This window comes from Salvia hispanica, chromosome 4, assembly GCF_029641045.1.
Source record: "Salvia hispanica isolate PSC_SH4W2 chromosome 4, Shi_PSC_v1, whole genome shotgun sequence".
Classification (NCBI taxonomy): domain Eukaryota; kingdom Viridiplantae; phylum Streptophyta; class Magnoliopsida; order Lamiales; family Lamiaceae; genus Salvia; species Salvia hispanica.
The window spans coordinates 56356597-56369335 of NC_142695.1; the positions used below are offsets into that span (position 1 = coordinate 56356597).

A 12739-nucleotide genomic window follows, 5' to 3' on the forward strand; every position below is an offset into this window, starting at 1 on the left:
ATTTTAACGATTTTTAGTTACATATTAAAACCCTTTGAAATCCTACAAAAGATAGTAATGAGTTTTTTAAACCCTTTCAAATCATACAAATTTGTAAATTGAACGAGATTCATTTAAGTTTTCTATAAACATCTTATTCAGGTAGAAAAGAGCTTATTCTAATAACACGTAGTAAAATCAAAGATGGAAAAAATATCCCCAAAAATCAATCAAAATCATCCACAATTCCACCTCAATGCAGCGACCAGATTCTGGGAGGTAAATTGCGCCGAGCATGACATCAACTGCGGCGACTCAAGGAGGCCGAGAATTGTGACTGATTGCAAGGTTGCTTCTCGTCTATTGCCTCCCTCCATTTCGGCGACAATAGCTGTAATTTCTCCTCTTTCTAAAAATCTGCACACCGCTGAAGTTAAAATTACACACCTGACTGCGGAGGGCATTTTGATGATCTTTTCTAGATATTCATATTCATGTTTATTATGTATTTTGGAAGCTGAAAAAAATGTTTATTGAATGCATATACACTTAGTAGAATGGAAATCCAATTAATGAGTGATCACTTATGAGTTAGCAAATCTAAGACTTCAAAGCTTCAGTATGTTTTTAGACGTGATAAAGTACTTGAGAAATACTGTATCTACTTTGGCAGTTTCAGGAAGAGTCCGAGTTGCTGTAAGATTGCAACAAACCTGTTGTTGAGGTGAGCTTGGCAGAGCTTTATTACTATCTAGCATATCGAGCATTTCTTACTGAAGCAAGTTTGTTGTGCTAATACGGCTCAGTGTGTTTGTGTGATCCTGGATATTAACGGATTACAGAAAAGCGCAAATGGATAGGCATAAAGTTTATTTTTATGTCCGCATTTGGTTCATGTTTAAAATTTCCATCATCAGACTGAAAGAGTATGCTAACTAATGGAATACTCTCTTGATTATTGATTCTATGCTGATTCTTTTCTTTCCCAGAGTGTTTTACAGGGTTATAATGGGACAGTGATGACTTATGGTTAAACCTGAACCGTGAAGACTTATAATATAGGACGATGAGATGATGAAGATACCTCTGCTCGAGGTATAATGGTTCGTGCGATGGAAGATATTCTTGCAAATAGCTCACCTGAGACTGATTCTGTCTCAGTTTCATTCTTGCAGGTTGAACAGGCTAATTGCATGCTTGAATATTGGTTCCGTCATTATGGACATCTTTCTTTGTCCAATTGAGTTATTCCTTGAAGATCTTTATATTCTGAAGTGCTATTCTTATATATTATTGTTTTTTCTGTAGCTTTATATGGAATGCGTCCAGGATCTGTTGAACCCAGCAAATGATAATGTATCAATAGTTGAGGACCAGAAAACTGGTGATGTTTCTTTGCCAGGGGCGACAGTCTAGGACTTCAGAGACCAGCAAAGTTTCATGCAACTCTTACGCTTTGGTGAAGCACATAGGATTGTTGCCAACACTAAACTGAAGTACTGAACACTGAATCTTCTCGGAGTCATGCCCTTCTGATGGTAATCTTAGTATTGATTACACTATTTTTGGTTGCCTTTACATTTTGGCCTCTGTAATTATGAAACATTGATACTCATTTGTCATAGTATACGTACATGTGAACAAGTCTGTAGTGGAAAGGGGTGAATTTTCTCTTGATGCTCAAAATTGCTCCAATTGGTAATTTGAGGCCTGCTATGCTACGTAAAGGCAGACTGATCGTGGTAGTTCTTGCTGGTTCTGAACGCATTCATAATTCAGTTTCAATCCACTCCTCTTAACCTAGTTTAGGTCATAACTAGAATGAATTGCCTCTGGTCTTTCTTTCTGATCTTGGATTGATTTTCTTGATGCTGAATCTAAATATTTTAATGCCCATCTCTAGATTAGAGTCAGTTGGGGCCATACTCGTTTTGTTGATAATATTGTGTTCAGTGGTTAACTATTTGGAATTGTAATTTAATTTTTTTATTGTTCTTGAAGGAAGCGAGGGACATATGCTAGAAGAAGCCAAGTCTATAAATCTTTCACTTAGTGCTTTAGGGAAATGTATAAATGACTTGGCGGAAAACGGTCCTCACGTCCCAGTTTGAGATTCAAACCTTACAAGGCTACTTAAAGATTCATTCGGAGGTCAGAGTTAGTGCTTGTTTTGAAAGTATATTATGTGTGAGCTTCCGTTTAACAACTTCAGTAATTTTCCATGGCACTTTCTGTGAAGCAATATTATCACACATTTGCATAACCTGTTTTAAAAATTGGGTAATATATATCTGCTCATGGTCACATTGTTTTAACCAACAGAGTCGGGATATGAATTGTACTTATGCTGCAGGGACATCCTGAACATCATTAGTTATCACAATCGGTCCTTCTCCACATCTCGAGCAGAGACTTCAAGTTCCATTATGTTTTTGACAAGGGTGAGTTGTTAGTAGCAGACATTGTGATCAAGATCTAAGTAAATGTAAAAGTCTTCACATACTTTCAATTCGAAAAGATAGAAGTGGTTTATTTTTTGAAATTAGGTTCAACCATAATGTGTGCACATTCTGATTTATACCAGGCTATGAAAGTGGAGAACATGCTGAAGATTAAGGAATAATTTGACTACAGGAGTTTGGCCAAGAGACTTGAGATGGATATTGATAAATTTATGGCCGAGAATGAAAGGCCGCAAATTTTTTATGAAAATTAGATTGAGAGAATCAGATTAGCAGCACATGAACATGTCGCTGAGGCTGAAAGGAATTATGTGGAAGCCTTAGAGGTATATATATGCTTAGTTTGCCTATGAAATCCTGAATATCTTCTTGTGTTTAGAATACAGTTTAGAATTTACAGAGAAATAATGCAGTCTATTTATGTATTAGTAAATGCAGTTTCAGCCTGAATTACTGATGCCATTTTGGATCCCCTAAAAAACCATAAAAAAAATTCTCGAAGCTACTTGATCTTTTTAGTTTTGTGGCCTTTATCAACCTTTTGTCTTAGGAGGAGAAAACCAAATGTCAGATGGATTTTATGGAGTCAACTAAGAAGCATGAGAAGTGGACTATCGACCAACAAAAGCATGCTATTAATGCAGAGGTATTTTGGGTTTGCAACCATCATTTCTTGTAGTTGTGATAACGTGCTCCTATCATTTTTTACATGGCAATAAAATTAATGAATCAAAGCAGATCTGAAATAAGATGTGAATAGCTTTTTTTTTGTTGCCACTAGTCACTTTCTCATGTTTAATTGAGGCCCTTGCATACTTCTATTCTAATGTTATCCCATCGGTGTCTGCTAAAATTGTACATTGTATTTTGTGAAAACGAATACTTAAGCAGTCTATTCTGTTTTTAAGAGGTGGTTCAGTTATGGGAATGCTTAATGTGTTATTCATTTTCAATAATTTAGTAGATAACTCATATGTATATCTTCTTGAACAAAAGTACCCATTCAAATGTAATAACCTTTTCATCTGATCCTTTAATGTCCATAGGCGAGAGGCTATGCAGAACTCTGGCAATCCCTCAGTTGGTCAAGATTCCAATAATATGCAGTCTAGAGATGGTAATAATGGAGAACAGGCATCTACTGCAAACCTTCATGAATAAGGTGCTGATCAGGCCTTTCTGTCACATTTTTTCAGATCATCTTCATGTATCTGTAATTGTATTCATCTGCTTCTTGATATAACAGTTGGATTGCAAATGATATTATCATTACTTGAGTCGGAGGATGCTACTGTACAGATATATGCGGTAAAAGTGGTAACCATCTTAGCTGCAGAAGGTATTTCACATTTGCTCCTGCATGCATCATCTGAATTGTTCAATGTCTTTCTGATCTCCTAAAGTAATAACTACAACTGCAAAGTTGTTGTCCTCTAATATTGCCTAAAATTTCTGTATTTCATTCTACTGGAAAAGTCCTGTACAATAGGAATTTGTTTTATTTGTTATGATTGACAAATATTTATTTGCAGTTTGATAATTAACCAAATCTGAAGCTGGAATTCAGTTGTGATTAACAAAATGTGCTCACCCCCTTGTACCCCCTATGATCCTATCCGGTACCTCATATATACATATTTATGTGTGTCTGTGTTTTGCCCATCTGCTAACAAGTGAACAGCTGTATAGAATAATCACCCTAAGTGATTAACTGTTAGGTTCAGTTTGAATTTGATATATAATTTTGACCATACTTTGCTTGTCTGAATTTTGACCAACTTTAATACAGTGTGTGGATTTATATCTCTCAATTACTTCTGTCATACGTATACCAAGTTCATAACTTCTTCTCTTGCAAGAAATTCAATATGATATTCATTCTCTGCCTAAGATGGTTTATAAGATGTAGGATAATGCAAACTGAGGGTGATTATTGTATTGGATTGTGACATTGCTCTGATATTTCTTCAACAGGATTTCAACTATGCCATTCTGGATAGGATGAAGTTGATATTCTTTGTCTTTCCATCGCCAAAGGTATCTGACACTGTTGTTGAGCCATACAATGCCATGTTGTTTGTTCATCAGCTCGTTGAGAATGTGGATGAGTGTATATTTGTGGATAACGAGGCTCTCTATGATATCTGCTTCCGAACTCTTAAGCTTTCCGCTCCTTCCTGTAAGTTTGCTTATTTTGGTGATTTTTTAATGTACATGATTTAGCAGGCAGTATCTCTGATGCAAGTCATTATGGCCGTTGTATTGCAGTTGGCGATCTCAACAACCTTTTCTCTGGCACCTTGAGTGGCATCACATGCTCCAGTTTCTCATGCCAACTCAATTCTGACCTCATGGTTGGATTTGCACCCTTAACCTCAAGAGGCTCCCAGCAATACAGAGCTATTTTCACAGTACCTGAACTCACTCAGCAGATGTGGGACACAAAAAACATGATGTGTGCTGCAGACCCACTCCACGGGAGTTACTTGACTGCCTCAGTTATGTGCAGTGGCAAGATGAGCACCAACACGAGCAGATGATCAACATGCAGACAAGAACTCGTCCTATTTTGTCGAGTGGATCCCCAACATCGTAAAGTCCAGTGTCTGTCACATCCCTCCCACGGGTCTGAAAATGTGGCTTCCACCTTCATTGGCAACTCCACCTCGATCTAGGAGATTTTCAGACGCGTGAGCGAGCAGTTCACAGCAATGTTTAGGCGCAAGGCTTACTTACGTTGGTACACTGACGGAGGGATGGATGAAAATGGAGTTTACTGAGGCTGAAAGCAACATGAACGATCTCTTTGCAGAGTATCAGCAGTACCAGGATGCAACGGCCGATGATGAGGAGTACGAAGATGAAGCGGAGGAGGAGGATGTTGCTTGATGTGTTTCATGAGTTCCCATGGTATGTGCAAATCTCATGGTTCTTGAATTTTTATGAGTGGGTTATTGTTGTTTACTGAAACTTAGGAATATGCCTAGATTTATTTGTCCATATGTATGATATGATTTGTGCTTGTTCGTGTTGTGTGTGATAATTAATGAATGTTTTTGCTGTTCCTGTGTAAAGTTCTCTCTCCTTTTTTTGTTTCTTGGAATATTTCTTTCTTGCATAATAATGTGACGCGGCTTTTAAATTTTTGTACTGCTAATTGGCATCTGTTGCCTCTGATTGGATCTGTACTGTATCTCATTTTAACAGACTTAGTCCCCTCAAAGTTGGTCCCCTGCCCCATATCATCCCTTAATCTGTATTTCTTAGTGATTTTCTCGATTCTCAGTCTTTTCGTCTATGTTTTTCAGATAAACTGCAAATGAGGTTGAGGTCAGAAGGTGGCATCAAAGCTCTATTAGGATCGAGGTTTAGCTACTAACTGCACTAATTTATTCTCATATAACATATTTATGTGTGTGTGTTTTGCCCATCTGCTAACAAGTGAAAAGCTGTATAGAATAATAACCCTAAGTGATTAACTGTTAGGTTCAGTCTGAATTTTTATGTATAATTTTGACCAACTTTTACATTGTGTGGATTTGATGACATGGAATTCCATACTTTGCTTGTCTGAATTACTTACTTAGAGATGCCGGGATAGATAGCATTTAAATGAACTTCATATACATATAATTTTCAATATGCCAGATTTTACCATAAGCTTTACCCTTTGTTAGTTTATAATCTTGTAATAATGAACACTTCACAAAGATTTATGATTCATCACTTATTCTCTTGCAAGAATGATAGTCTGCTAGTAGTGACTCTGAGTGACTAGGACTATTTTCACATGTTTTGTCTCTGATAAAATGACAGTCTTCAGTGTGGTATATAGACATTGATGATGATAAGGAGCAATCATATACAACTACAACATATTATTTGGGGTTAGTTGTGTACAATCTTGCTGCTGAATAAAAATCAAACGTAGACCCTTTTTTCTGGCTGAGTCATCGTTACCATCTACTATGTCTTTAGATTGTGCAACTCACGAATCTTGGGGATTCCATTGAGGCAGCAGAAACAGAAAACTCATCTGATAATGAAGTTTTCTGATAGATCTTTGGATAATTGTGCTGCTGCTCCTCGCACCTTCGAAACCCTTATTGACAGATAATCCAAATTGACAGTTTCCGGCAAATATTTCCACCAGAGAGTGAACGCCATTTCTTCTCATTCGTTGTGGTGAAGAGCAACTTGAATCCCGTGTGGAACCAGGAACTCATGCTCTCCGTTCCACGGAACTACAGCCTATCAAGCTGGTAATCCTCATTTTACGTCTTGCATGATCAGATCTTGAGGCCATTGCACGTTGTAATGCTCCTCTCAGTGTATGAAACCAAGTACTACAATTAAGACAGTAACATTGATTCATTCAAGTACAAAGAGTCGATTCCACATAAAGACGGTACTTATTTAATTCCATAAAATTAATTTTAACAAGAGATCATAAGTTAAAGATGACAGGTTAATATAATTCAATAAAAACAAACACTAACATTGATTCAAGTATAAAGAAGAAGAAACATCGCTCTTAAGTCTTAACATTGATTCAAATTTTGAAAATTTTTACCCACATCAAAAAGAGACTATACACTAAAAAAAAACCACGGGTTCCTGACCAACAATTCCCAAGCACCTTACTTATGCTCGGAAACTGCCGAGCACTTTTACCTTTGCTCGGAAAAATACGAGCACTTTTACCTTTGCTCGCAAAACTACCGAGCATATTTACTTGTGCTCGGAATATACCAAGCACTTCTACTTGTGCTCGGCAAAAAGCAAGCACATTTAATTGTGCTCGGAAATGTGTAACATAGAATAAAATGGCAATGCTATTTCAAAAACTACAAGTATAGAAGAAGAATGGAGATATTAAACAAAGAAAGATGTATTAAATTTATTATAAAAAAAATCGCCATGCTGAAATGGCGTGCAATATCGCAACGAAACCGTCCGCTCGTGGTCGGTCCGAACGGTTGATACGGTTAGTTTTTGTGAGAACGATTAGTTTTGTTAAAAAAATATTGGTCATGGTATTGAACGCAATCTATCACCTATTAAATCATGTATAAAACCAGCGAGCACCTTAACATGGTCTCGGCAAAAACCAAGCACTTCTACTTGTGCTCGGCAAAAAGCAAGCACGTTTTAGTGTTCTCGGAAATGTGTAACATAGAATAAAATGGCAATACTATTTCAAAAACTACAAGTATAGAAAAAGAATGGAGATATTAAACAAAGAAAAATGTATTAAAATTATTATATAAAAAAAAACGCCATGCTGAAGATTTGATCGATTTGTGCTCGAGTATATTACAGTACAATGATATTTATAAATGCAAATTGATTTTATAAATGCAAATTGATTAATTCTTGTAGATGTTACAAAATGAATTATTTTTAAGGGGTGAAATTATTACACAACTATTGTTAGAGCATTCACAATGGTTGGGCCGATCTCTAGGCCTTGAGATCGGCCCTTATCGGCCAACCATTGTGGAAGGCCTAAGAATGGCCATTGCTTCTCTCTCCCTTTTGGCCGATACTTGGCCTATGAGTGATGGCCGATGATAGGCCTCCCATCGGCCTTTACACATATCTTTTTATATTCCATAATTCCTACATTATAAATACCCCCATAATAATTTTATTTAAATTTGCATCTCGTTGCATTCTTTTTTTCAATATTACGAAGATTTGCTTATTAATATTTTTGTATTTAATTTGACAATATATTTAATATAGAAGCGCAAACAAATTAAAATAAAATAGTGATTATGTGGAAATGAAATGGAAGTGCGATAGGTCCTTTGGAATGACCGAGATAGACCCTTAGATAAAATGTTGACGTGGAATGGTAGGGCCCTCTCTATTGTGAATGCTCTCGTCGGGAAAAAGATAACGTCCTATTGCATTGTACCGCATATTAAGGCCCACGTCGCACCGTAGATTAAAAAATGGCTTTATTTTTATTGTAACAAAAGAATTACAATAACAAGAATCTAAAACATGTTTTTACAATCCTCCCACCTTTAACATCGAATTAATCTTAAAATCTTCAATGATTGGCAAGAAGAGTTCAAAACTGATACAAGTATTGAACAAATCCATACAACTCTTAAATTTGCAAATACTACGAGAAACAAATAATGTAAATCAAAACAAGAATCAAAGAATTGAGCCTCATTAGAAGCTGTAGTTAGCAAGAAATCTCATAAAAACCAAAAGATTCACAAGGTGCAGACACTAAACTATGGTGCTTGCCTCCACCTCATTCATCTATCCACGCATTGCAGATTCAGCAAGATTGATCTGGTCGCTAGCCTGTGTCGAATTGATCACGGGTCGTGCACAGATAGCTTCGAACAGGACCACACCAAACGAGTAGACGTCTGATTTCTCAGTCAGGTGCTGCCTTCTGAAGCTTCTCTTCACTGCAGGGCTCACGTGCGTGTGTACCAATTGAAGGGCAAGTTTTCGACAGCCCAAAATCCTCACCCAACAAGATGTTGGTTGTCTTGACATCTCTGTGGATGATGCCTCTGTCCAAACCAGTATGGAGATAACGCAGCACCAAAGCAGATCTCTAGCAGTATGGAGACTAGATGCCTGTATCTTAGCCTCAATAGCATCTCAAACTCGTTCATTCCCCGCTGAGACTTTGGAATGGCTCGTTTGATCGCTCCAAGAACAGCTTCGCCAATCTCCCCTTTGAACACCTTCATCAAAGTTATTCGTTGCTGATCTCATCTCTCAGCTAACGTGAAACGCCTCCCGGACCTAACAGTGCCATTTGGCTGGTCCGTGCTCTGATAGCTCGTTGGTGACCGTTTACCATTAGCAGTACTGAACCCCAGAAGGATCACGATCATAGCAAAGAGGAGCCACAACAGTGTCGTTCGGATTGGCATAGGTTACATTAGCCTTGGTGTTAGGCACAGTACCAGCGTCCGCATTGATCATGTAGCCCGAAACCATCTCTCAAGCCCTCCAAAGAAGGGAATCATGGGAGGGCCTAATAGACGAACCACCAACATTCAACCTAGACATCGTCTCCATCCCTAGTTTTCCTAACTCCAACCAGCCACTCCCAACTCTTCCCACAGAATCATCAAACAGACCACTCCCTACCTCAGCAACCCTCGATAGCATTAACAAAACCAAATGGCCCCTTTGATGGAACGAAGCTCACAACCACCAAATTCTGACACCACAAACAAGAAATACCTCCTTCAACAAATAGGAATCAGTGGAGTTGGCTTCTACATATCCAAACAAGTTCATCTTATTATATGCAATTCACCGGGAACATTGAACTCGGAAACCAACCTTAAACCATTGGCCTCAACAGAAACGAAAGACTCATTCACATTATATCCATCAACTACCAATGGAGAGAAGTGCAGCCTAAGAAATGATTCCCATGGGGAAGTTGAAAAGTAGAGTTCAAATTCCTACTAAAGATCCTAGCCAATCAATACAGAGGCTTGTAGATTTGATCCCCATTGAACACACTAGTTGAGGCCTCAATCCCAGAAGGGGAACTAAGGTTTCCATTACTAGCTACAGCAGCATCACCTATCCATCTCCTTCCATTAACATTCACAATTTATTACAAAAGCTAATTTCTGAGCTTCTCCACATAATGCAAACATAAACAAAATCAAGAATAAACTCCTCTAAAGTAGCCCTTCATAAGTCTGAACCAATCAACAAATCACTACAAGATTAAAAGAGGAATTGTGAAGCTGAAATCACAGTTTTAACTTCATAATCACCGAGATTTCCTCTCAAACTAATTCCTCAAAAAACACAAGGCTAACCTTCATCAAACACAAGCAAAGATTGAAACCCTCAGATGGCAGCAGAGTAAATCTAAGCCAAGAAAACAGAACCTAAAAATGAATGAGAAAATGGGTTCCAAATTGGGTATTTTTGGGGAAACTAGTATATCGAGAAGTTTGTCAGCGACAATCACAACCAATCTAATATAATGTAGAAATTTGTTAAATAACAAATGGTGACAAATTTTATAGATTATGGAGAAGTTTAGGATGCTATGAATAAGAATCATATAAATAAACTAAAAATACATAAGAACTATTATTACAACAAAAAATAAATAGTACACCAATCACCTAAAGTACAACCGATCCGCATGTTTATTTAATAAACTTAACGGTTGAACATTATGAAAACCCATGGTCGTGAGTGAAATCAAGCTTGGCGTATAAACAACAACGTTGGAAGAATAACGTTGTTCCAAACAACGATATCTCACATACGTCGCATACATCACAATAGCTTCAGTGTTTTTGGAGTAGATAAATAGTTGATCATGAGATGTAGACCCAGAATCAGCACCTGCTATTGCGAACAACAAGTCACCATTCGCTAAAACTTCAAGCACATACAAATATGCACGCCCTCTGGGTAAGTTGAAACTATATTCCTTTATCCAAGAATTCTCATCCCCATAGTTGTTCATCTTCCAAATAATAACTCGGCGCCAATCTAAAATGTTGCATAAACATAGCCGACCCTCCAAAATATATAGCCGATTGTTACCACAGCTATCACCGCTATAATCGCAAGGAACTGAAAAACTGGTAAACACCTCAGCTTCTAAATCAAAGCAGCAAACCAAGAATTTTTTTTCCGGGTCAGATGTCAGCCAATGAAGATTTCCATTAAAAAATAAAGCAGATTCACGAGGCTGTCTACATATGCCCGGCGCAGTTGCTGCGACGCTTCTCCACAACCCAGTGCCTCTTCCGAGAGTGTATACATGACACGAACTATAGGAATCACCATATAAAATCTTATATTGCCCACTTAATTTGCTCATTCCAAATCCAAAAAAGCAAGTAATTATGTCCTTTGATAGAGGAGGGAGCTCAACGTACTCACGAGTCATTGGATTGCATATAAATAGAGTCTTATATAATGGATCCCACATCGATAGCAAACCATTAGCTGAAGCAATTGCAACACGATGGTTAACGGTAGATGATTGATGGTGAGAAGGCGAAGCGAATCTGAAAAGTGGCTTTAAGGCCTCATCGCAGACAGTGTACCCCATTTCCATGTCTCGATAAATGAAATTTAGGCCTGGTTTGGGAGTATACGACATCCCAAAGTCATCCCCCTCAATCAGATGGCGCCATGATTTAAGAACACACTTGCACGTCATAACGCTCAGAATCGGGAGTCTTCCCAAGATCTCTTTCGTGATTTCTTCTGGTAGATTTGCAAACCGGTCTTCCTTGGTTGTTGACAAAATATATTGCCGTTTCCGTTCTTTTCTTACAGCAAGACGCCTATCTTTCGGTTTCTGTTCTTGTATTACAGTTAAACGCCGCAAGAGATCCTTTTTGGAGAAATGCCTCCAGTCTTTTCTTAGAGCTACACGCCGTTTCTGTTGTTTTCTTACAGCTAAACGCCACAACCGATCCTTTTTGGCGAAATGCCTGTTACTTGTTCTGAGTGCAGCAGGGGAATTTTTATTCATCATCCGACACTCAGACACACATATGGCAGAATCCCCTTTCAAAGAGTTAGTGATCTTCATCAATAGCTGAAAAAAATATAGAGTATGAGATTTGCAGATGCATAACAAGTATCAATAAAAAAAAATCCAATCTTTAGCAGTAATTTATTTTAATTCGAGCTACTTACATTCACCAAAACTATATAACAGCCACAAAAATCAAATCTTAAACATCAAATTCGATAGATCTCAAATTCAATTCAAATTTCCAGCCGCATTAAATCACAAAAAAGTACAGCTAAATGTTTAACATCAATTGGATAGATCTGAAATTCAATTCAAATTATCGATAGGTCTCAAATTCAATTGCAATTTCCAACGATAGAAATACCTTGTTTTCGGATTCCGAGAGAGACACAACAAGAGAAGCGCTGCAGAGCTTTCCAATTCAATACCTTCTGAGAGGGTTTCAATTGAGACGAGGAGCTTTCAAATTTAATACATACGAAACTTGCCATATTAGTTTATATATTTTCCTTATATCAATTTTTTCGTGAATATAATTGAATATTTTAATGAAAAAAGATAAAGTGAGATTTGTTTTTTTTTAAAATATAGAAAATAGATATTTCGAGTGAGATAAATTTTAAAAAAAATGATTAGCTTTATATTTTTATTGTTTCATATTTGATCTGGATTTACAACTTAATAATATTGTACTATCCTTGTTAAGTTTAGAAATTTATAAGCATATATCCCTAATAAGAAAAATATCATAATTTTGTCATACCATCACTAATAAAAA

At 37.2% G+C, this 12739-nt stretch overlaps 1 protein-coding gene and 2 pseudogenes across 2 annotated transcripts; 1 reads left to right on the forward strand and 2 right to left on the reverse strand.

Moving 5' to 3' along the window:
• Positions 1-128: 128 nt before the first annotated feature.
• On the forward strand, positions 129-6016 carry LOC125194013 (tubulin beta-2 chain-like; annotated as a pseudogene). The gene is made up of 13 exons (XR_016129038.1): positions 129-372; positions 653-703; positions 969-1154; positions 1288-1517; positions 1981-2130; positions 2333-2420; positions 2564-2767; positions 2992-3087; positions 3488-3603; positions 3688-3780; positions 4416-4620; positions 4710-5351; positions 5750-6016. The product of XR_016129038.1 is annotated as a tubulin beta-2 chain-like (transcript).
• Positions 6017-8705: 2689 nt separating this feature from the next.
• Positions 8706-10426, reverse strand: LOC125195475 (putative receptor-like protein kinase At1g30570 pseudogene; annotated as a pseudogene).
• A 97-nt stretch (positions 10427-10523) lies between these two features.
• LOC125194011 (F-box protein At3g07870-like) lies at positions 10524-12428 on the reverse strand. Its single transcript, XM_048092001.1, has 2 exons — positions 12326-12428; positions 10524-12021 (listed from the first exon to the last, which is right to left on the reverse strand). Exon 2 carries the CDS (start codon positions 12013-12015, stop codon positions 10579-10581), a length of 1437 nt encoding a protein of 478 aa, XP_047947958.1. The 5' UTR covers positions 12016-12021; positions 12326-12428; the 3' UTR covers positions 10524-10578.
• Positions 12429-12739: the final 311 nt, after the last annotated feature.

What these genes read in the sequence shown, in the direction of transcription:
- LOC125194011 (XM_048092001.1), bottom strand. Translation starts at nt 12,015, where the DNA reads ATGAAGATCACTAACTCTTTGAAAGGGGATTCTGCCATATGTGTGTCT.